Source organism: Mauremys reevesii, linkage group 5 (genome assembly GCF_016161935.1).
Source record: "Mauremys reevesii isolate NIE-2019 linkage group 5, ASM1616193v1, whole genome shotgun sequence".
Classification (NCBI taxonomy): Eukaryota; Metazoa; Chordata; order Testudines; family Geoemydidae; genus Mauremys; species Mauremys reevesii.
In genome coordinates, this window is record NC_052627.1 from 130,897,490 (window position 1) to 130,922,585 (window position 25,096).

The window sequence follows — 25,096 nt, forward strand, 5'->3', positions numbered from 1 at the left end:
AAAACTCCAGAGCTCGCAGGTTGCCCTGCTAGGGTCCTTTTGACTGCCCCGACCTTTACTCATGCACTTCTTAACAAGTGTTTGGAGAATTCATTTTCCAGCAGCTGAATGATTATGGCATGTGGGGTCTGCCTTTGTGGCCAAACCTATGTTGAATTTGCTCTTCTCTGGAGAGGCACACTAGTGTATGGGTGGAGGTGTGAAGTTGAGGCTAATTTCACAACATGGATTTGTCATCAACAAGCCACGTCAAACCAGCCTACCTTAATTCTTGGACAGGGTTACTGGCCTAGTGGATGGGGAGAAGCAGTAGACATGATATCTTGATTTTTAGTAAGGCTTTTGACATAGTCCCACATGACTGTCTCATAAACAAATTAGGGAAATGCCGTCTAGATTAAATTAATATAGGGTGGATGCACAACTGGTTCAAAGACGATACTCAAAGTAATTATCAATAGTTTGTTGTCAAACTAGGAGGACATGTCTAGTAGGGTCCCGTGAGGGTTGGTTCTGAGTCTGGTACTATTAAATATTTTCATTAATCACTTGGATAAGAGTGGAGATCATGCTTATAAAATTTAGAGATAAAACAAAGCGGTGGAGGGGTTTCAAGAACTTTGAAGCATAGGATTAGAATTCAAAATGACCGTGACAAATTGGCTAATTGGTCTGAATTCGACAAGATGAAATTCAATAAAGATAAGGGCAAAGTACAAGGGAGTCGCATCTTACATGGGGGTTAGGTTCTGAAGTCAGCGCGTAAGGCGAAAATCGTGTATAGTCAAACACTCATTGAGTGGAATGGCGGGCGGAATTGCCCACACTACAGGTACAGTATTGAAATTGTTGTTGTTCTCTTTTTTGTTGTTGTTTTGCCGAGTGCATATAGTTAAAATCACGTAAGTTAAATGCGCCTGTGATGCGACTCCACTGTACTTAGGGAGGAAAAATCAAATGCGTAACTACAAAATGTAAATAACTGGCTAGACAAAAGAACTACTTAGAAGGATTGGGGGGAGGAGATTATAGTGGATCACAAATTGAATAGGAGTCAACACTGTGATACAGTTGCAAAAAGGCGAATATCATCTTGCAGTGTATGTGAGAGTTGAGAGGTAATTGTCACACTCTAACCAGCACTGCTGAGGCCTCAGTGGATGTACTCTGTCCAGTTCTGGGTGCCACACTTCAGGAAATATGTGAACAAATTAGAGAGAATCCAAAGGAGAACAACAAAAATGATAAAAAGTTTAGAAAACCTGACCTATCAGGAAAGGTTAAAAACTGGGCCTGTTTAGTCTTGAAAAAAGAAGAGACTGAAGGGCAACCTGATAAGTCTTCAGATATGTTAAGGATTGTTCTAAAGAGAGCTGTGATCAAATGTTGTCCATATCCACTGAAGGTAGGACAAGAAATAATGGGCTTCCTCTACAGCAGTGCTACTCAAAGTGGTGGTCCGTGGACCGGTGCTGGTCCGCGAGCCATTGGCTGCTGGTCCGCGGCAAGTTTCCAGGAAAGAAAGAGAGAAATAATAGTATAATTTAAAAATCACACCGGAATTCCACCAAGAATAATTATCATTCGATAAAAGTTGACAATATTAAATATTATGTTTTCAGAAGCACATATTACAATATTGATAAATAAACAATATAAAGTCTGCCAATTTTTATTTTATTCATTATATTGTTTCTGATATAAATAATATTACTACAAATGTTCAAATAATAATTTCTTGGATCTAGTTATTTTATACTATCCGCCCAGATGCACGGCCTTTCAGTCAGTCTTCAGTGTATTTAAATGGGAACATCTCTGCATGTACGCCACACTCCCATTCCAATTAATACAGTGAAGAATGTTAGTTTTTCTGATCTGATGTGATACATACCTATGCAAAAACGAGAATATGGCACAAATATGGTATGGGAAATATGGTTACCGGTCCCTGGCACATTGGGGGGAAAAAACCTGCTGGTCCGTCACATCAGATAGTTTGAGAAGCACTGCTCTACAGCAAGGGAGATTTAGGTTAGATATTAGGAAAAACTTTCTAACTATAAGGCTAGTTAAATACTGGAATAGGTTTCCAAGGGAGGTTGTGGAATTCCCATCACTGGAGGCTTTTTAAGAACCGGTTGGACAAACGCTTGTCCGGTGGCCTGAGCGCAGAGAGCTAGACTAGATGACTTCTTGAGGTGCCTTCTGGCCCTACATTTCTATGATTCTGTGTTCCTTCCACTCTGTCTTCATTACTTGTGATCAGCCACAGACTAGTAATTCATATTGAGAAAAGTAAATGGCTGTGCTTGAGATGGCAGTAGTGAAAAAAGTCTTTGTGATGCAACCTGACACCAGTGGTGGGGTTTTCCTGCTTTTGGTTTCCTTGCAGAATGGAAGCCTGCATGGTTTATGGTGATTTTTGCTCACATTCACAAACCTTTGAAGTACAGAGAAGCCTAAGACAAAAGCCTCACTCCAACCCCCAGCCCCCAGAAGTTTGGGAATGTTAGGATCTGTATACAAACAATGTGGCTTAGGACCATCTCTGCTCTGGAATGAAATTGCTTTGCTGTGTGTTTTTGCATTAAAATCCTATAGTTTAGCATAGTCTTGGTGTAAACCTGGGGAATCTGAATGCTTCTAGATTCTTCTAGATGCTTCAAGGGAGAAGCTATAAGTAGAACAGTTGTACTGAGCATATGATGCTTCTTGCTTTATACCTGTGCTCCCAGGATCTGCCCTGGCTTACAGTTACATGTGAAAAAGTTGGTTGTAACCCTAAAAGCCTTAAAAGGTTCAGAATTTTTGAGGTCTTGCCTACAATAGAGAATTAAACCAGTTGTACTTAACCCAGTTTCAGCACAAGCTGTTCAATGTATATGCATTATCCATGCCTGAACAGTTGAATGCATCCATATTAGCCCTAGCCTAAACCCTTTCAGATGTAATGTTTTCTGGGTAGCTATCTCACAATTCCGGGCTTGGCTTCCAGAAGCAGTGCATTCTGGGAGATGTTGCAAGACCACCAGTTGAACCATTTCAGCTTGCCTCTGTTCACGCTGGCACTAAACTGTTTCAGACTGAACTGGCTAAGTTTTAACCAGTTATTAAACCTGCTGAAAGGCTAGCTGTTGTAACTGGTTATGAAGCCATTTGGGAAACAGTCTTGTGTGTGGATGCAATGTGTTCTAAGTGATTTGCTCTCACTAGGGCAGACCAGGTCGCAGAATCATCATCTTCCCTGTGTGATACCAGAGTAGTTCAGATCACTTGATGTGCTCAAACTAGCAATCCACAATTTAATCAGGAGGTGCTGGCAGCAGAGTGACTTCAATGAAGGGTCCTTGTCTCTAGAACTAAATCCCCACATTGGTCTAGCAGATTTTGGGTTTGTTGACCTTTAGATCATCCTGCAAGTTTGATTTCTGCAAGGCTTTCTGTGGGAAAGTGGGTCGAGTGGGTGGTACCGGGTGATGTGAGAGTCCCAGTTTGAATGGGGCTGCGAGGACCTTGTATTTTGGACATTGTTTCTAGTGTGTTTATGACTTCAGTGTTGTCTGGGTGCCCAGAGCTTGGGGTGGGCCCAGATTGAAACAGAGCAAAATAAATACATTGAGAACAGATGTCATAGGAGAAGGGAAAAAATAGGCTGAGCATCAAGAGTTAAACCTTCTCTGGCAATGAGATGGCTTAATCAGTAGAACGGTCTGTCAGTTAAGGAAAGTGGTGGAAACTTTGTCCCTGGAGACATTGAAAATTAAACTGGACAAATGCCAAAAGCATGTACTACAGGGAATTACCCTGCAATGGAAACTGATGAACTAAATGGGATCTAGGAGGTCCTCTCCATCTCTGGCTTCTGTGAGCCAACTGAATTGGGCTTTGATTAATTTGTACTAATATCAAACAGCAGGTCCAAAACCCAAGCAGATTAAAATGCAATTACTGAATTTACTAGTCTCTAGTTCAGAGGCCTCAGTGAGAAGCAGTGTAATTTAGTGGACACTGCACTGGACTGGGATTCAAGAGACTTGGGTTCTGTTCCTTCGCTAGCCAGCAGGGTAACCTTAGACACCGTTCTGTTCCTCAGTTTCTCCACCAGTAAAATAGAGGTGGTGATATTTCCTTTTGTCAAGCTGTTTAAGATCTACTAGGGAAAAGCTTTATATAAGAGCAAAGTGTTATCAGTAACTGTATCGGACAAAGCCATGGAGACTATTCTGTAGAGTGCAATCCTACACATGTTCCCTGCATGTGATGGGGCAGAGAGATGGACTAACTGACCTTAGTAGTAGGATGTTTCCATCTTATATCCTCCTGGATGTGGGAGTGAGTAGTGGTTGATAATGCAACCTGTGATTGAGCTGATATGGGGAAGTGCCACAGGATTTCTAATACAGCATGTTCGCTTTTTTCCCCCAGGTCAACATGGATTCGTGGTTCTTTGTCCTTTTGCTTGGAAGTGGCCTGACGTGTCTAGGTGGGCACATTGTTACCTCAGGTGAGACGTTCGTTGCTTCCTCTCCTGGTTGTAAACAGTAGTCAGGGAGTGAATGAGGAGATCCTCAAATCCTTAGTGATTTACTGCCTTCATCCCCTTAATTACCTGCCATGAAGAAGTCTCTGACAGGAGTTGCAGATGGTAGAAGAAAATCAGTATATGTGTCTGCTAGAAGATAATGTTGGGCCTGCAAACATCGAAGATCCTCACTTATTGTGTTTTTGTGTGTGTGTTTTTTTAATTAGTCATGCTCATAGTTAAGGTAGCAAAGTCAGGGGATAATATGTCTAAAACATCTGCTCTTGTATTGCCCTTATCATTGCAGTATCTAAAGCCATCTCCATACTGTGGGATTGGTTTTTTTGCACTGATGTAGCTACAATACTGTAAATCTCAAATGTACATTGGATGCAAGATGGGGCTTCCATTAGTGTGACATACCCAGTGACCTACTGAGATAAGATATACTGGTGCAGGCCCCATTGTGCACCGGTGCCATGTGTTTATATTGAGGATTTGCACCAATGTAACGTATCAGTGAAGTTCGACTATGCAAATTCCCCAAGGCTAAGCAAGTCCTATATCAGGGATTGGCAACCTTTCAGAAGTGGTGTGCCGAGTCTTCATTTATTCACTTTAAATTAAAGTTTCATGTGCCAATACCACATTTTAACGTTTTTTAGGTTTCTCTCTATAAATCTATATATAATATAACTAAACTACTGTTGTAGGTAAAGTAAACAAGGTTTTCAAAATGTTTAAGAAACTTAATTTTAAATTAAATTAAAATGCTGATCTTAAGCCGCAGGCCTGCTCAGCCCGCTCCCAGCCTGGGGTTCCGTTCACCTAGGCCAGCAGCGGGCTGAGTGGGGCCTATGGCCAGAACCCCAGGTTGGCAGCGGGCTGAGCGGGGCCAGCAGCTGGGATCCCAGCTGGCAAGCGGCCGGCAGCCAGCACCCCAGACCGGCGGCAGGCTGAGCAGGGCCAGCACCCCAGACCAGCAGGGAGCCGAGCTGCTCAGCCCGCTGCCAGCCTGGGGTTCCGTCCCTGCCCATATACAGTGGGTACCTACCTTCTCCCTGGTTCTGGCCCATTCTCTTCCTCTCTCTCTCTCTGCACTGAGCCGAGGGTGGGAGTGGACCGAACACAGGGCTGGGGGTGAAGGGTCTGGCCAGGAGCTAGAATGAGGGAGGGGGCTCAGGGTTGGGGAGGAGGTTTGGGTGTGGGGCACTTACCTGGGCAGCTCCCATTTGGTGTAAGGGGTGCAGGTGGGAATGGGGGGGTGCAGAAGCTCCCATTTGGTGCTCAGTGTGAGGGGTGCGGATGTGGGGGGTGCAAGAGTCAGGGCATGGGGTGTCGAGAGTGCAGGCGTCAGGGCAGGGGGCGTGTGAGGGGGTGCAAGAGTCAGGGATAGGGTTCAAGAGGATGTAGGGGTCGGCAGAGGGCTGGGGGCATGTGAGAGGTGCAGGAGACAGGGCATGGGGTGTGAGGGGGCTGGAAATGTGTGGAGAGTGCAGGAATCAGGGATGGGGTTGTGGTGGGCGGATGCAGGGGGCAGGAGTGCAGGGGTCAGTGCAGAGGGCTGTGAGGGGTGGGCTGAGATCGGGGGGTGCTCCCAGCCCCCTGCCCTGAGCTGGAGGGATGCGCCCTGTTCCTGCCTCCTTTCCCCGCGGCCCTGCTCCTGCCTCCTTACCAGTCTGAGCAGCGAGGGCGCTGGGGCTGCTCTTCTCCCCTCCCTCGCAAGGGCCATCTGCAGCAGGGAGGGAGAGGAGGCAGGGCTCCACGCAGCACGCTGGGGGAAGAGGCGGGGGAGGGGGAAGCTTAGCTGCCAGTGGAGCCTGCTGTACAGCAGCAGCCGGCAGGACCAAGCTTGTTTCTGCCCCCTGCCCCCACCAGAGAGAGCGGGGGGCAGAGAAGAATGGGCTGTGTCGAGCAGCATTTTTAATGGTACACTGTGGCCTGCCGGAGTCTGGCTCAGCCCACTGACAGGATTCGGCAGCAGGCTGAGCGGGACCCCGGCGGAGCAGCGTGCCATTAAAAATCGGCTTGTGTGCCGTCTTTGGCACGCATGCCATAGGTTGCCGACCGCTGCCCTATATGCTGATTAACCAGTCTTACCAATGGTCCCACTGAGAATTCTTCCTTTCTGGACCCTAAATCTAGTATGTGTTTAGAGACACTGAGATTGAGTCCATGTGTGTGCACTGGATGCATCTATCACTGCCGATGCATGCAAGGTAATAGGTGCTTTAGGCATACACAGATAATGTATCAGCAGGGTTTATGCACATTCTTTATAATCCTTGGTTCATTGATTCCATTCAGGTGGACAGTCCTGATTGCCTGATGGGGCAGGAGGGAAGTTTTACCCCACAGTGTGCTGGCTGGAACTCTCTGAGGCATTTTTTAGCGGGCACATCCCACCTGACCAAAATCCTGCAATTGTGGATGATGGACATTGGTGGCCTTTGTGCCTTCCTGTTGGCGATATTGCCCCGCTGATCTTACTGCCATGACAGTGGGAGGTCATCTTTTTCTCCATTCAGGCCCTTCCGCAGTGCCAAGTGAAACTATATTTGAACTCTGTTAACTCAGTGCAAACATTTGCTGTGTCAAATGAAAGCTGAGGTCAGCTGCATTTAATACTGAAAACCTGCCTTTTAAATAATCTGTGGCTGAAAATGAATGGAAAAGATTGAGATTGTCACATATCCCTGGTTGCCTAGAGCCAGACCCAGCTCCCATTGAAACCACTGGAAAGACTCCCAGGGATTTCAATGGGAGCTGGATCAGACACCTACCAGTCACTGAACTCCTGCGGTTCAGATGCAGGGTCTAATTCTCCTTTTACACCAGTGTTATTTGACTGAAGTCAGTGGAGTTATACTGAAGTAAAGCCAGAGGAGAATTGGCCCCATTTGGTGTTCCCAGGTTCAGCTGCCCCAGTGCTGGGGAGGGGAAGGAAGAAAAGGAATAAAGGTTATCTTGTGCTTTACTTCCAGTGCCACCATCCACAGAGCACACCTCTGCCACGCATTCCATGAAAGCCCCTACATCAGAGCCAGAGAGCAGAAAGGGCACTAGTCCAGACAATCTGAACGCTAGCTCTCCAGCGACCGTACCTACCATGGCGCCTGGGCCTACTACCACGCAAGCCCCAAAGCTCCCTCTGAACACCACTGTCAGTTTGATGGGCAATGAAACCCAAACCACGAGGACAGCTGTGTCTGCACCTGGGTCCACCTCCAGTCCACCCAGCACGACATCTTCTGCTGCACAAACAGCTTCAGAAGATGTAAAGACAGGGACCACAGTGGGGAAAATCACTATGGCAGTAACTTCTCCAGAAACCATTGTCACTTCAGGTATGGCAAGGACACATTTCATTCCCTCCTCTTCTTCCCTGTGCTCCAGGCCCCTCGCCCCTTTAATACTTGGCTTTATTCTCTTTTCTTCTGTTTCCTGAGAACATTTGGAAAGGAGAAGTAAACTTTTTAGGGCCAGCTCCCCAGCTGGTGTAGACTGGCCCCTCTCCCCTGAAACGAATGGAGCAAAGTTGACTTACACCAACTGATGATCTGATAGGGAAACAAAACTCAAGCTGTGTCCAGAGAAGAACAGTGGTATGTGGCTAAGGCACAGGATTGGGATGCCAGGAGTCCTGATTACTATTCCAATTTCTGCCACAGGTTTTGAGCCAGTCACATCACCACGGTCTCTTTCCTCATCTGTAAAAAGGTTCTGGTGATACCCAGTCCCAAGGGTTGCAAAGTCATTTTTTAAAAGAACACATAAGCAAGAAAAAAACTCAGTGGGATCCTGCTCAGCTGAAGTTCTTTAATGGTCCAAAGGGAGATATTATCACTGTGTGTTTGTATTTTGATAGCACCTAAGGACCCCAGTCAGGGAGCAGAGACTCCTCATGCTGGGCAACATTCAAACACATATGAAAAACACAATCCCTGCCCCAAAGAGCTGAAGATCTAGGTCACAGTTCTGAATGGGATCCAAGAAAGAATTGCCCAGGAAAGGGATCAGGGCCCCCTAACAGTATTTACTGAACAAGCAAATAACACAATGGCAGTCCTTGCTCCAGAGAGCTTACAGTAAAGGCCACTTTTACAAATGTGGCCCTTGATTTCGGTGCTCCAGATTCTTTGTGTAGCCTGAGAGACTGTGGTTCGGTGGCTAAGGCACTGGCCTGGGGGGCAAGAGACTTGAATTCTGTTCCTAGCTCTGCCACTGACCTGCTGTGTAATCTAGGGACAGTCATTGAATCAATCTGTGCTTCAATTTCCCATCTGTATAATGAGGAGAATACTTCCTTTTGGGGGAGATTCTCTGTCGTGTTATGCTGTGGGTGTGACTAGATCGTCATAGTGGTCCTTTCTGGTCTTAAAATCTATGATCATATAAAATGGGGAAAACCACTCTGCCACACAGGAGGGTTTCAAGCACTTTGTGATCCACAGATGGAAGGGGCTATAGAAGTGCTGGGGATTGGAATAACAATGTCCGGTGAAAGGAGTAATGGTTCAGTCACTGACACTCATTATGGTTTGTTTTGCTTTCTCTAGGTGAGCCATCAGAAGGCCCAGGTAAGCACTTACCATTAGACACTCTCGCTCTAAGTCTGTCTGGTTTTAACTGAGCCCTTGGTTCGATCATTCTTCGTATTAAGGTATCATTAATATATATTTTATAAAGGGTTAATAAATGACTGAGAAATGTGATATGCATGTTACAGACACAAGTAGCATATGCTATCAATTATTATAAGCACCACACTGAAAAGTGTTTATAGAGGTTCATAAGCCATGGTTATAAGCAACCTGATGGACTCAATAACAATCAATTAACAGTTTATTAAAACATCTAGTAGTTCATCAACCCTTTGTAAACTATTTATAAATGGATTCATATGGTAAAGTGTGAGCCTTGTTTCTTCATGGTTGGTTCTACCTTTTCTTACTCAAGCTTCATCACTTGTCCCATGTCTCTGCCTTGCCATTCCCAGGAGGGAAGTGGGTCCGTGGAAGGAGATGGGGGTGGGTTTTTTCCCTAGCATTAATGTTCAAAAGAAGTTGGGTTTGTAAAAGCTGGAAACTCTCTGGGAGAAATGCACTTTAAATCTCACTTCACGTTCAATGAATTATTTGGTTCTTTTATGTGTTGGAAGCAGTACCTGTTCATCCCCTCATCTCCTTTTCCGCTTCCAACCTCCTCCAGCCCATATGCCATGTCACACTGTTTTAAGGAAGACAGTTGTTTTACACTGCTGCTGACTTATCAGGAGATACTACAAGTAAGAAAAACACAAACAAGGATCACAGAAGTTAGAGGGTGAGAGAGACCTATTAGGCAAAGCTAATGGGACAAGTACAGGACTCCCTCTTTAAGGGGCCATAGGATCATAATGTGCTGAGAAGCTGAGACCCCAGTGTGAGGTTCAGTGGCAATAAAAGTGAACAGGGTTCTCAGTGCTACAAGCCAGCATTCATTAGAATGTAATAAAAGGCTTGAATTCCATTTGAAAATGGTATTTGTTATACTTCCACTGTTTACAAACAAGTGATTTCTTTGCCTTAAGAATTTCCTCAGTCTTGTGTGCTAGTTTTACTCCTGTTCTATTTGCCACTTTTATATTTTTATACAAAATAATCTTGACAACTTCTCAGTTTATTTTTATAGTCCATTTCAATAGCCACTGAAACCTTTATCTGCCCATCCTTCCTGAACCTGGTGAGTGGTATGTTTCTAGCAATACCAACCCCCAAGTGCTCAGAAATCATGAATCAGGTCTCAAAAACATAAGATCAGTTTAAATATGAGATTTGAAGAAAAAAAAGTTGCAGTTATTTTATTTGGTTTCTGAGACATTAGGGCTCACTCAAATCACGTTTTCAAATTTTTCTCCACAACCGAAATAGCTAGAAATGTACTTTTTTTCTTGACATGAAAGCTGAGGTTCTCATGTAATCACAGCACTCCGGGAGATAGGGCATTAAAAGAAGAACCAAATATTGTGAGGCTGGCACTAAAATCACCAGGGTTAATTGTGTCACAATATTGTTCTGTCTCAATTTCTACCCTCCCCCCGGTTCTTCTTACAATTTGTATTTCTCTGTGGCTAATGTATTCCTGTTTTTGTGCAGGTGATTCTGAACCGGAGAGAAGAGGTGAGAAGTTCACATCTCATTGCCATGTTATGTCAGTATAGTGTGTATTCCTCTGCTAAGCATGACCAACTGTACTTTGGGATTTTTTTAATAGTGTGTGAAAGAACAGAATGCATTCTTAGGGGCAGGATATTGAAAGTCCTCGGGAGCCTGATTTTCAAGAACTCAGCATCTATTATTGGACTAAATGAGCTCAGCTTCCATTTAGACATCCAAGTAAGGTCCACATTTGCAGAAGTACTCAGCTATCCAGCAGCTCCTAGGGTGACCAGATGTCCTGATTTTATAGGGACAGTCTCAATATTTGGGGCTTTTTCTTATATAGGCTCCTATTACCCCCCTACTCCCTGTCCTGATTTTTCACACTTGCTATCTGGTCAGCTTAGCTCCCCACATGACCATTCTGATCACATTTTTTAAAGTGCTTTCTGCCTAATATGTTTGGGCTCTGTAGAAAATCTGGCCCCCGTCTGGCACCTGTGGATGTTAAATTCTTTTGAAAAAATTACTTCTATCGGGAGTTCTGAAATCAGGGGCGGCTCCAGGCCCCAGCACGCCAAGCGCGTGCTTGGGGTCACATGCCGCGGGGGGCGCTCTGCTGGTCGCCGGGAGGGCGGCAGGCAGGGTGCCTTCGGCGGCATGCCTGTGGAGGGTCCGCTGGTCCCGCGGCTCCGGTGGACCTCCCGCAGGCGTGCCTGCAGAGGGTCTGCTGGTCCCGTGGCCCCACCGAAGCTGTGGGACCAGAGGACCCTCCGCAGGCACGCCTGCGGGAGGTCCACCGAAGCCGCGGGACCGGTGAGCGGCAGAGCGCCCCCCCGTGGCATGACGCCGTGCTTGGGGCGGCGAAATGTCTAGAGCCGCCCCTGTCTAAACTCTTTTGAAAAATCTGGCATTAGAACCTCCCATAGAGCTGGGTGAATAATTTGTATCTATGGGAGCTATTTGAAGAATTTCCCCTTTCTTTTTTGCTTGAGAATTGCCTGTTGTTAATCAGGATTTCCCCTAATGTGTTCATTTTTCAAAATTATTTGCCGAATAATTCCTGTGAATAGTTCTTGTTCATGAGCAGATCTGCTAGCAAATAATCAAAATTCCAGCTGTTTTGATTATAATGATAGGTCATTTGGTCTGTTTCTGTCATGTGATTGGTTGAGTTTAGCTGAGAGACTCGGGTTTCCCACTGGAATATTTGCAATTACAAATTAATTCAGAAATATAGGAATTGCCAGACCAGATCAGACCAATGGTCCTTTTAGTTTGGTTTTCTGTACTTTGAAATTAGCTTTTTGCAGATATTTTAGCAATACTCTGTTCAGTGTTTCAGCTAGATTAGATTACAAGGTGCTCCAATTAACTTGGTTAGATTTGCAACTCTCATGATGCCATGCACAGTGTAAATAACTAGTTAGATACTGTTTCTGCAAATGTTCTTGTCAATAAACGTGTTTGCTAGAACATTCTCAGAAAGTGAAAACAAAAGGGATACAGGCCAAGTGAATTCACTTTAAAACTTAGTTGTACACTTGTGGAAACTTTTTGCACAATTCCCTTACCTCCAGCACAGCATGTGTATTATTCAGTGCCCTCTCAGATGTGCAAATGCTGAAACAAAAAATTTAAAAATTTTGATTTACTTTTCATCTCTGCTGCTGTTAGTTTGTATTTTTGCACTTCACTGGCTTGGACAGTTAAACTAAACCAGTCAATTTCATTTTCTGGTTCTCGGGGACCAGTGAAAGGTGTTGGTGTTTTAAGTAATGCAGGGGGGATATTTAAACAAACACACACATTTGTTGAGTTGGGCTTTTTTTGTTTTGTTTAAGTCTCATGAAAACACTTTTGTTCCCATTAGATACAAAACATTTTTATTGCCTGAGCCTAATTTTTGCCATCTGTGAGGTTGCACTAGGGTACCCGAGAGCAGAATTTTATCCCATGAACCAGATCTCCTGTTGGTGTAAAGCACTGTAACTCCAATGAAGTCAGTGAGTTACATTGATTTATACCTGCTGCAGATCAGGCATCATATTTTCATTCTGATTTTACTCTTCTTTGTGTCTAGATACTCTAGTTGTGGTGCCTGAACCTGCATTATTTACTTATGCAAGAACTCCCATTGGACCTGGTTTGATTTCTCTTACAATGATGTGTACATTAAGTAATTCCATTGACTTCAGTGAAGTTATGACACTGTGAAACCACGACAGAGATTAAAATCAGGCTCATGGGCTGACTTCATCAGGACTGGTTGCTGCAGGATCAGGCCTGTTCTGAATACAGCATCTTTGAAATTACACTGGAGTTTTCCTTTATATCTAAGGAGCATTGTGAGCAAACATTATAAAGAGTTTATAGGGAAGTGAAGACTTTGAGCAAATATAGTTGCCGTCTTTTAAGTCAGGGCAAATGGCCATTGGGAATTACTTACATTTTTTTAAAGTATCTAGTATCAGGAAGAGGGAAATTGCTGGTACACTTGTAAAGAAAGTTACAGCAATATCCTTAACGACACTTCAAAACTTACCCCGCTTAACAAATTGCTAGTAACGTCTCTAATGCAAGAAAGATAAAGGAGCTTTCACTGAAAGTGAGTGAAAATGTTCTGTATTTTTCCCCCCCGTGATCATTTAAACTTTCAAGAGGAGTGGTACAAGATGGTAAATGTTAGAGAATAAATTATTTAGGGGTGTTTATATAAAAAACAAATAACCCTTTCATTTAACTTATACACTCTGTGTGTGTCTCTCTCTCTTTCATATGTACACCTATAGCAGCGTCTGTATAAGATATGTGCCTAGAAACCTGAAAGAATTTGGTTTCTGTGTTTGTTTTTTAATCCTCAGATGGCTGTAGTTTGGAATTCCAAGTGCTACTATAAGATTCATTACTGCAGAACATAGAGAGAGTTGAGCTTGATGGATTATGCCAGAGAATTAATGCCTCATTGTTCTTTGATTTGTTTCTTTAAATATGGTATTTTCAGAATGAAAATGTGTGTATCATACCAGATCTTGGTTTTATAGCATTGTCACTACGTTGCACACAACAGGGCCATTCAGAACTTCCTCAGGACTAGACCCAGAACCACCTGTTTCAAAAGCAGAGGTCCCTACTAGTTGAGCTAGAGGAGAATCTCCTTTAGCTGAAACGAATATAGGGGCTATGACACAAAGTTGAGCAGTTCTGATTCCATCCAGCAGAAGATAGTGTGGGGCAGGGGGTTGCATTTGTAGACATGTATGTATGCATGCGCACACATATATGCCAGTTCATTACAATATGTACAAAGATATATTATCTAGTAGTTGGGGTAAAGGATTGGAAATCAAGACTCCTGAGTTCTTCAGGAGATCAGTTCACATCTCGCTCACTGTATGATTTTATACAAGTCACCTAGATTTATAGATTTTAAGGTCAGAAATGACCGTTATATTATCAAGGTTTATCTCCTGTATAACACCAAACAAGTAATTTCCTCTTGTGACTTCTGTATTGAGCCCAGTAACTTGAGTTTGATTAAACCATATCTTCTGGAAAGACATCCAGTCTTCGTTTAAAGACAAGAGATGGAAAAGCCCCTGTGTCTCCATTTTCTTATCTGTAGAATGGAAATAATCTCTACCTTATAAGGGTGTACTGAGGCTTAAATAACGTAAGTAAAGTGCTTTGAGATCTTGGGATGAGACACATCATATAATTGCAAAATATTGTTTTTCATAGATATTGATGAATTTTATTAAAAATTCCTAGTAATCCAGCAACTCACAGGAGGCCCATTGTACTAAGCAACCTCCAAATTTATCCCTGTATCCTGGGGCTGACAATCTAAGAAGATGAGCAACATGTAAACAGTTGGGGAGGAATATGCAATAACAAATACAGAATTTTATAGTGTATGTTGGTACTCTTTGGTTGTTGTGAGTATCAGCCTCTTCCAGTTGCCCCTCAGCTGCTTGCTCCTCATCTCTAGTTTCTTGCAGGTATCTCAGCAGAGGTGAGCATTGAGAAATATGGAGGAGAAGGAACTTGGCCCTATGGATCAGTTCAGGGAGGACGTTATGTACATACAGGGAGACATGGAGAAAAGTGCTTCATCCACTAGACCACACTCCCATCTCACTGTCGATTTCCTGGTACTGTAAATATAGAGATTAGGCCTGATCCAAATGCTATTGGGTATGGGGAAGTTCAGCTCCAGATCCCAACTATGCAGCATGCACGTACCTATTAGGGCTGTCAAGCAATTAAAAAAATTAATCGCACTGTTAATAATAGAATGCCATTTATTTAAATATTTTGGATGTTTTCTATGTTTTCAAATATATTGATTTCAATTACAACAGAATACAAAGGTGTACAGTGCTCATTTTATATTTTTATTACAAGTGTTTGCACTGTAAAAAGACAAAAGAAATAGTATTTTTCAATTCACTTAATGCAAGTACTGTAGTGCAATCTCTATTTCATTAAGTTGAACTTACAAATATAGAATTATGTACAAAAATACTGCATTAAAAATAAATCTAAAATTTTAGAGCTTGCAAGTCCCCTTAGTCCTACTTCTTGTTCAGACAAACATCTTTGTTTACATTTGCAGGAGATAATGCTGCTCCCTTCTTGTTTACAATGTCACCTGAAAGTGAGAACAGACATTCTCATGGCACTGTTGTAGCTGGCATCAAAAGATATTTACGTGCCAGATTGGTAGTTCCGGTTATATAGTTTCTGCATTGGAGTGTTGCTCTTTTAAGACTTCTGAAAGCATGCTCCCTACCACATCCCTCTCAGATTCTGGAAGGCACTTCAGATTCTTAAATCTTGTGCCGAGTGCTGTAGCTATCTTTAGAAATCTCATATTGGTACCTTCTTTGAGTTTTGTGAAATCTGCAGTGAAAGTGTTCTTAAAATGAATAACGTGCTGGGTCATCATCCGAGATTGCTATAACATGAAATATATGTCAAGTGTCAGAGGGGTAGCCGTGTTAGTCTGGCTCTGTAAAAGCAGCAGAGAGTCCTGTGGCACCTTATAGACTAACAGATGTATTGGAGCATGAGCTTTCGTGGGTGAATACCCGCTTCGTCGGATGCATGTAGTGGAAATTTCCAGGGGCAGGTGTGTGTGTGTGTGTGTGTGTGTGTGTGTATGTATGTGTGTATATATGTGTGTGTGTGTGTGTATATATATATATATATATATATATATATATATATATATATATATATATATATGTGTATATATATATGCAAGCAAGCAAGAAGCAGGCTAGAGATAACGAGGTCAGTTCAATCAGGGAGGATGAGGCCCTCTTCTAGCAGTTGAGGTGTGAAAACCAAGGGAGGAGAAACTGCTTTTGTAGTTGGCTAGCCATTCACAGTCTTTGTTTAATCCTGATTAAAGTTGAACTATGAAATATATGGCAGAATGTGGGTAAAACAGAGCAGGGGACATACAATTCTCCCCCAAGGAGTTCAGTCACAAATTTAATTAACACTTTTTTTTATGACTGTCAGCAGCATGGAAGCATGTCCTCTGGAATGGTGGCCGAAGCATGAAGGGACAGGGCCGGCTCCAGACCCCAGTGAGCCAAGCGCGTGCTTGGGGTGGCATGCCGTGGGGGGCGCTCTGCCTGTCGCCGGGAGGGCGGCAGGCAGCTCCGGTGGACCTCCCGCAGGCATGCCTGCGGAGGGTTCCGCTGGTCCCGCGGCTCCGGTGGAGCATCCTCAGGCATGCCTGCGGGAGGTCCACTGGAGCCACGGGACCGGCGACCGCCAGAGCGCCCCCCGCGGCGCACTGCCGTGCTTGGGGCGGCGACATTCCTAGAGCCGCCCCTGTGAAGGGGCATACGAATGTTTAATGTATCTGGCACGTAAATACCTTGCAGTGCTGGCTACAAAAGTGCCATGCAAATGCCTGTTCTCACTTTCTGGTGATGTAAATAAGAGGGCAACGTTATTTCCTGCAAATGTAAACAAACTTGTTTGTCTTAGCGATTGACTGAACAGGAATCAGGACTGAGTGGACTTGTAGCCTCTGAAGTTTTATGTTTTGTTTTTGAGTGCCGTTATGTAACAAAAAAAAAAATCTACATTTGTAAGTTGCACTTGCAGGACAAAGAGCACAGTACTTGTATGAAGTGAATTGAAAAATACTATTTCTTCTGTTTATCATTTTTACAATAACAATATTTATAATCAAAATATACACTGATTTCAGTTACAACACAGAATACAAGATATATATGAAAATGTAGAAAAACATCCAAAATATTTAATAAATTTCAATTGGTAGTCTCATGTTTAACAGTGCGATTAAAACTGCAATTAATCGTGATTATTTTTTTTAATCATGATTAATTTTGGGGGGTTAATCAAGTGTGCTAACTGCAATTAATCGACAGCCTTAGTACGTACATGTAAATCTTATTTTTATATGCATGCATGTGCTGCAGGATCATGATACAGGCTGGGAAAGGCAGATCGCATCAGGAGAGCAGTCCAGGAAGGAGCTAGGAACATCTGGCATGGAGCCAACGGAGAGATGAGGTGGAGGGAGGTAGTTGGGAAGTCATGTGGCTTGTGGTTGGAAAGAAAGTAATGTGTGTGATGGCTCATGGCAGGGAGTTTGGAGCAAGGAAGGAGACAGGATTCCTGCTGGAAGGGGAAAAGAAGAACGGCTGGTTATGAGTCCCTCTGTATGCTACTCCTTAGAACAGTGGTTCCCTAACTTTTTCAGTCGCGCCTCTCTGGGAGCCATGGTCAGGGGCCTGGGCTGGGAGCAGGGCAGGGGCTGCGGTTAGGAACAAGGCTGCGGTCAGGGCTAGAGCTGCAGCCAGGAGCGAAGCCACGGCCGAGGCTGGGGGCAGGACTGGAGTGGAGCTGGGGGCAGAGCAGGGCTGGGTGGTGCTCCCTTCCCACCCCCAATAGGGGCTGACCAGGGCCCTGCTGTGCTCCCCTGAACATTCCCCCGTGGCCCCTCTAGGGGGGCATGCCCCACAGTTTGGGGACCACTGCCTTAGAACCTAAGGATGCTACTTGAGAGCATGGAAGCCATCTATAGAAAATATTGTACTGATTGTTGTCCTAGCCAGATCCACTTCAAAGAAAATGGGTTAATAATCGAAGACCCACTTGAAAGAACTGTCAACATAAACTTCCTCTAAAATTCCTTATCTGCAACACCTTGATTGGAGGAAGGATGGATTTGTGGTCAAGGCACTGGTCTGAAAAATCTGGGTTCAATTCCTGACTCTGCCACAAATTCACTGTATGACCTTGGGCAAGTCACTTAATTTCTGAGTCTCCTCTTCCCATCAGTAAAAAGGAGATAATGATCCTTCCTTTCTCCCATCCTTTGTCTTGTCTATGTAGACTGTAAACTCTTTGGGGAAGAGACTGTCTCTAACTAGTGCATATACAGCATCTAGCATGATGATGCCCCAATTTCATGTGGCTCAGCTGTAATGCAAATAATTCCTAAAAATGAAAGAGACTTGCTAATGTGAGGTAAATTTTCCATAGTGGACTTGAAGCTTGCACCTGCAAAATGTCATGAGTAAATCCCACATGTCCTATGGAAATCTGGGAATTGTGAGTTAGCTGCTCCCAACGGGGTGGATTTAATTGCTGCCTTGGCCTTATGTTGGCCCTCTGCTTTGGGGAGAATTTCACTCAGCTGTGTGCACGTTTCCTGTAACTGTTGCAGTCCTTGTAATAATGTCTGTAAATGACGTGCACACATTTTTGCGTGTGTGTATATGTGTGCATTCATTTTGCATTTACAACCCCCAAACACAAGTGCTGACAATAGTCTAGCAGCTCCCGTCAACAGGGAGACTGTACTAGACTAAGTGAGGGATGGAGCCAATAAAAATGACTTAATGAGACAGCCTCGATGACTTGCCTTTTTTTCTCTCCCTCTTCCCCCTCCATGGGATTTCTTGACAGTGATGAGTTGCTGTTGACTTTGGCCTCTTTTGGCCTGTGCTGATTTCTAAAGTCAATATGGCCTTTTAAACTAAAATATCCAAACAAAACACACCTGGTTTATTTTCCCTATTCCCACACCCTACCCAACCACACTGTCTGTTGCTGGTTTAGGGTGTTGAAAAAGCAACAAGCACATAGCAGTGGGTGGAGTCCTTTGAGCTCCTTGCTTTGTGATTTACTTTTTCACTGGGCTTTTACAAACAAACTCTTTTTGGTTTATCTTGAGTTGTTTTTATTCTAGTTTCTCTTTCTCCAAATTTGATTGTAAAGAAAACTGAAGGGAGCCAAACAAGGTTGGCAGCATGAATTCCTGCAGCCTCTGGACAATGTTTAAGAAGTGTGGCTGGCTTTGTGGTTAAGGCACAGTTCTGAGACTCAGGAGATTGGGGTATTCATGGCTCTGCCACAGACTGTGTAAGACCTTTGACCAGTCATGGGGGCAACCACTGTGCTGATCTCCCTTGAAAATCTGGCCCTTCATTTCTCTGTGCTGTCTTTCTTGTCTAATTACATTGTGAGTTCTTTGGGACAGGCACTGTTTCTTACTATATATATGTACAGTGCCTAGTACTATCTAAGGTAATTATATGCCCCTCGTTACCATAATAATGAGGGCCTTGCTCTTTAGTGTATATAGTCTATATATTCTCACAACAGGCCAATTTATTAATTTAAGAATAGGGAAGTACTATCCCCATTTTACAGATAGTTTATCTGAACCTCAGTTCCCTAAGTGACATGCTCAAGGTCTCACAGAAAATCTAGGGCAGAGAAGTGAACCAAGTCTCCTCAGGTCCCAGGCTGTCTCTACCCATTGGACCATCTTTGCAGTAGGGCTCATATCTCAGTTGTAACTTGTAGGTTCTGTCGTAATGTGAATAATTAATAACACCCCTGTGTTTTGGATGTTAACTGGATTCCACTGAAACCCACTTTCAATTTTAGCTAAGTTTTTTGTGCAGGCATTTCCCTGTCTATTTTTAAATGAGCACCAAAGTTTGAACTCCTTTGTGGGTTTAGAAAGTGTGCAGGAGGGAAACCCTGCTCTGATAGGAGCTTTTGAGACCCGCTAGATCAAGGCTGTCTTGCTGCAGAGACTATCAAGGGTATAGGAGGGGATGTGTGACCATGAGAGATGAACTGTGGGAAGGAATGGAGGGGGCAGTGGGAAGGCTTCTATCCGAATAGTGAACTTTAAGCACTCAGCCTTTTGCTGAGCCCCTCTGTCTGCCCTGGTCCCCTGTGCACACGCACCCGCTATGCCTCCACGGTCCTGCATCCACCTACTGTGCCTTTTCTCCCCTGCCCTATTCCATGCTAACTCCTTTTTGTCCTCCAGAGGGTCCCCACATGCCCTGAATCACCCCTTCGTGTCTCACCAGTGCCCTTCCTCCTGCCTGCCTGCCCAGAGGCACCACTCCATGTGTGCACTCTCACCCCACTCTCCAGCTCCCTCCCCTGGTTCATGTCCCTCCCTCAGTATTGCCAACCCTACATGTTCAAAAACCATAAGATTGGTTTAAATATCATGACATTTTATTAATTTTATAAAAATAAATATATGATTTGTTTTCTTTGCCTTTTGGTTTCTGAGCCATTAGGGTGCACACAAGTCGCATTTTCAAGCTTTTCTCTGCAACCATGAGAGCTAGAAATTTAATTTAATTTTTAATTTAAAGTTGATATGCTCACATAATCACATGACTCAGGGAGCTGGGGCTTTAAGAAAAAAGAACCAGCTATTGTGAGACTTGTGATAAAATCGCAAGAGTTGATCATGCTGCCTTCTGTATCATGTCCTCTCCAAGATTTTGTGCCTCTCCACATTTCCCTTTAGTCTCCTACTCTGAAGTCCAGGCCCTGGCCCGTTACCTACCCCCCTCCCCGCCCCATCTGGCTCAGTCTACCAGCTGAATTCAGTTTATGTTCATAAACCTTTCTCTGTATGCACTTAACAACCCCAACCCCAGCCCTCCCAAAACCAGAAAAAGGCCCCTTGCCTCAGCAAGGCCAATGAGTATCTTGGCCAACCATTTTAGGGATGTAATTTAATAATATCTAGCTCTTATATAGTGACCTACAAAGTATCATTATCCCCATTTTACAGATGGGGAAACTGAGACATGGGAGAGGAAGTGACTTGCCTAAGGTCACCCAGCAGGCCAGTGGCCAAGGCGGGAATAGAGCCCAGGTCTCTTTAGGCAGTTCCATTGCTCTATCTGCTGGGCCACGCTGCCAAAATAAACAACCTCTGCTTTTCCAAGCATAAACTAAAGGTGCATTTTCAGAACATCCTCACTTTAAAAGTCTTGCTTTGATATTTACTAAACTTCCCATGATGGGATGCAGTGTGCAGAATTTCAGGAGAATCAACTTCCTTTGTAAGGTTCTTAGAGAGGGGGTGAGAGAGTGAGTGTGAAGGTCCAGAAATTTTATTATCTGATGCAGCTCCTGCGAATGTCAGTGGAATGACTTCTGTTGACTTTAGCGGGAACAGGGTCCAGCCCACACAATGGAGCTAGCTTTAGTTTTAACTATAGACCAGCTTGCAATCCCCTTTCCCTCCCCGGGCCAGCAAGCACTAAGTATTGTTGTTGTTGGTTCATTTCACTTTCACTGCAAATGCAGCCCAAATAAAGAGACCAAGCTAATGATTCCCTAGAGCAGTAGTTTTCAAGTTCTGGTCTGCAGATCCCTAAGTATCTGCAGACTATGTCTAAGATTTCCAAAGGGGTCCACGCCTCCATTTGAAATTTTTGAGTCCGCAAATGAAAAAAGGTTGAAAACCACTGCCCTAGAGCGAACCCTTCCAGCCTCTGTTGGCAGGTGATTGGTGTGAGGCATGATTAATAGGCAGCGGCTTTGAAAGGGAGCACATCTAGCAGCAGGATGCAGGAAGCTTGGGGTTTTTCACAGCTATACTTTTGACACTTCTGGTCTGACAAGTTAGAGCTTTTCTACTGTGGCCGTTAACTGTGGTCCCGCTGCCTGGCCCACCTAGAAAACCCCAAGCAGGAAACAAAATGTAGAGCCCCCTATCTGTTCCCTCTTCCCCAATCCCTGACAGATGTTGCATGCTCTGTGAACGGTTCTGTTGCTGCTCTCAGTGAAGTCAGTGGCAAAACTCAGGCTGGCTTTCACGGTAGTAGATCAGGTCCTCTGTGAGCTAGCGTTTCATGATGAGTTAACATAGGGAGAGCGTTTTTGTGCCCATGTCTTGCACAGGGGTCAGTGATTGCTAAATGCTTGTTGAGAGAGAGGAGAAGGTAACTCCATACACACAGCCAAAGCTGACTGTGAATGCTCCTGAAAATGCCAGCAGATGGTATTGTTGGCATCCCCGCTTGCTCCAGCTCATTACAAATGCACAGCATGTCCCCTTCAGGGCTACTTCACTGTCTGCTTGACTTTGCCTGGCCCCCCATCTCTCTTCATATAGGTCACTAGCACTAGCAACCAGTTTGGCAGCTCTCAGTGGTCAGATGCAAGCACCTCATTTGTAAAACCTGTTGCATATTTCAAAGGGTGAGAGCATTTTGTATATGTGAATTTGCAAAGGAGTCGCACATTTCCTGCCCATGAAAAGTGTGTGTGTGTGAGAGAGAGAGCACGCACTAACAGTTGAACAGTTTTACTAAAGTTTTAGCTAATAACCTACAAGTGTTAATGCTACAGCATATATAGCGGCTTGCCTAGAATCTCATTCTCAATAAATTTAATATCCGTAGGGGGAGAGAAATAGGGATGTGAACCAAAACCCATCTCTGAGTTTGCTCACCCCCTCTCTGTGATGGGCTGAAGTTGATGCTAAATTTAATCACCTTGCACTCTGGGAAACTTTTTGGATTTGGATTTTAACCCTCCTACTTCAGAAGTGTCCAGGTCAGGGGGTTGTTTTGTTCATATTGCCCTCTCAGTACATAGGAGAGGGAGATGGGCCCTTAATCAAAACCATGATGCCACTAAACTTTGGATGTGGATTCAACATAGTGACTTGTGCCCATCATGCCTCTAATACACACAGAATAGGGGTGAGCAATAATTTTTGCAGGGGGGCCACTCCACAAATGTTGGTACGTCATCACGGGCTGCACATTTCTACTATATTAATGGAGGAGGTGCGGGGTCTGGGAGGGAGTTTGGGTGCAGAAGGGAGCTCCGGTCTGGTGCAGAGTGTTGGGGTGCAGGTGAGGGGTCTGGGAGGGAGTTTGTTACAGGAAGGGGTTCTGACCTGGGATAGGGGGTTGGGATGTGGGACGGGGTGTGAGGTGCAGGCTCTGTCTGGAAGGCGCTTAGCACAGGCGGCTCCTGGCTGGTGGCACAGCAGGCTGCCTGCATGCTATGGCCCCACGCCGCTCCCAGAAACGGCTGCTGCTAGCATGCCTCTATGCGCCCCTTTGGGGGAGGGGGCAGCGGGTCTCTGCACTGCCCCCGCCCACAAGCACTGTGTAGATGAGTGGACTCACCCCTGCTGGTGTCTTCTGGGAATTAGCTCAATTCAGCTCTGGAGCACCCTCTGACAGCTCTGATTCCACCTGTCCTCTGGCCCCCGTGTCCCTCCCTGGACCCGGTGCCCTTTTACCTGGGGTGCTGCCCCTGGCAGTAACTCCTCAGTCTTCAGGTCTCCCCTCCCTGGGGAACCCACGCCCACTATCCCCACCTTGCCTCAGTATCAGGCTACTGCCAGTCATTGTCTAGCCCCTGGGGCAGGCTGCAGTATCAGCCTACTCATCACTGCAAGAAGGGTTTGGACCTGCTGCCTTGGCCTACCCCTGGGCTGCCCTCTGCAACCCCCAGTACCTTTTAGCCCAATGCTAGGCCGCAGCCTGGGGCTTTCCAGGCTGGAGCTCCCCAGCTCCTCTGCCTTTCCCCAGCCCTGCTTCACTCAGGTACCTTGTGTCTAGCTCCCTGCAGCCAGGCCCATCTCCCTCTATAGCTAGAGAGAGACCGCTGTCTGCTCCTGGCTTCTCTGCCTTTATAGGGCCAGCTGAATCTGTTTGGGGTGTGGCCCCAGCTGCAGCCACTTTCCCCAATCAGCCCAGCCTAAAAGCTGCCTTCTCCAGCCACAGCCCCCTCCCAGGGTTATTTTTAACCCTTCAGGGTAGGAGCAGGGGTCCACCCTGCTACACACTGCTACCACAGCTTCCGGAGCTGTGAGGACGTTGCTGGGAGCGGGGGCAGCGCACGGAGCCGCCTCCCCACCGCCAGGGGTGTGCAGAGACCTGCCAGGAGCAGCCAGCTGCTTCCGGGAGTGGCGTGGGGCCACAGCAGGCAGGCAACCTGCCTGAGCGCCCTGCTATGCCATGGGACTTTTAGCGGCTAGCAGATCGTGATGGGGCAGCCAAAAAGCTTGGCGGGCCGGACAGAAATGTTAGACGGCCAACTCTTGTCCACCCCGATGTAGAAGGAAAGGGAGACATTCCACTGTGTGAAATACTCCTAAAATAGTTCCGTTCCTAGGGTCAGATCCTGCAGTAAAGGATTTTTCAAGGAAGGTTAGGGTGCACAGAATCAGTATTTGGAGTATAAAATAGGATATCAGTTTGGGGCACTCTGTAAGTGATCAGTAATGCTGAAGTATGCAATCTGTGTTTCTATCCTGTATGACTTGACAATGTATCATTATTAAACAATTTGATCATCTTTAGGCCAGAAATTGTAGAGTGATCTGGCTTGTTACATCATTTTACTGGATGTTTTAAGATAACTGCTGCTGCTTTTTTAACAGAGTCTACTTTTTTGTTTCAGATGAGACTCCAATTATAGCTGTAATGGTGGCCCTATCTTCCCTGCTAGTCATAGTATTTATAATTATTGTGCTGTACATGTTAAGGTAAGAAACACTCACTTCCCTATGGGATTTTAGTGACCTGTTTTCAGTCTCCTTAAGTTAGTTAACACACACTATTAAGCAGATGGCTTGCAGCTATGCTAGCTTGGGCCTTTTGTTCGGTTTCCTAAGCTAAGCAGGGCTGGCTTAGCCAGTATTTACAAGGGAGACTTCCAAGGACTATGCAGGTAGTGTGCTAGTAATTGGGTAGGTGATGCTTTTCCCTGTGGATCAGTGTAAAGCAAATCCTCATCATAATGGTAGGAGGTGCTGTGCCACTAAAGATGGATTCTTTGAGATTATAGGTCCCGACTCCTTGTGCCGTTAAAAGTCTGATACTTTTTGCAACGGTAAGCGTGCTACCGATCAAATTTTATTTTGGGTAACTATACTCACTAACTAAAATCCCTCTGCATTTAGAGCTGGAGATGATTTTTTTTTTCCACTTCAACCTTGATTCAAAGCCCATTGAAGCAAATGGGAGTCTTTCTATTAACTTCAATGTGTTATGCGTCAGGCCTTGAAACAGTGGCCCCATTCTGCACTAGAGGTGGATGCATTTAATAGGTGTGTGAAGTGGTCTCTCTGATCTGG

The 25,096-nt window shown here is 44.9% G+C and overlaps 1 protein-coding gene across 2 annotated transcripts in view; it reads left to right on the forward strand.

Moving 5' to 3' along the window:
• Window positions 1-25,096, forward strand: part of PTPRA (protein tyrosine phosphatase receptor type A) — a 220,718-nt gene that overhangs the window by 156,140 nt on the left and 39,482 nt on the right. For both annotated transcript variants that reach the window (XM_039542426.1, XM_039542427.1), the window contains 5 exons: window positions 4,429-4,507; window positions 7,510-7,872; window positions 9,085-9,105; window positions 10,663-10,686; window positions 24,421-24,505. In XM_039542426.1, coding sequence (XP_039398360.1) covers window positions 4,429-4,507; window positions 7,510-7,872; window positions 9,085-9,105; window positions 10,663-10,686; window positions 24,421-24,505 — 572 coding nt within the window. The remainder of the gene's footprint in view (window positions 1-4,428; window positions 4,508-7,509; window positions 7,873-9,084; window positions 9,106-10,662; window positions 10,687-24,420; window positions 24,506-25,096) is intronic.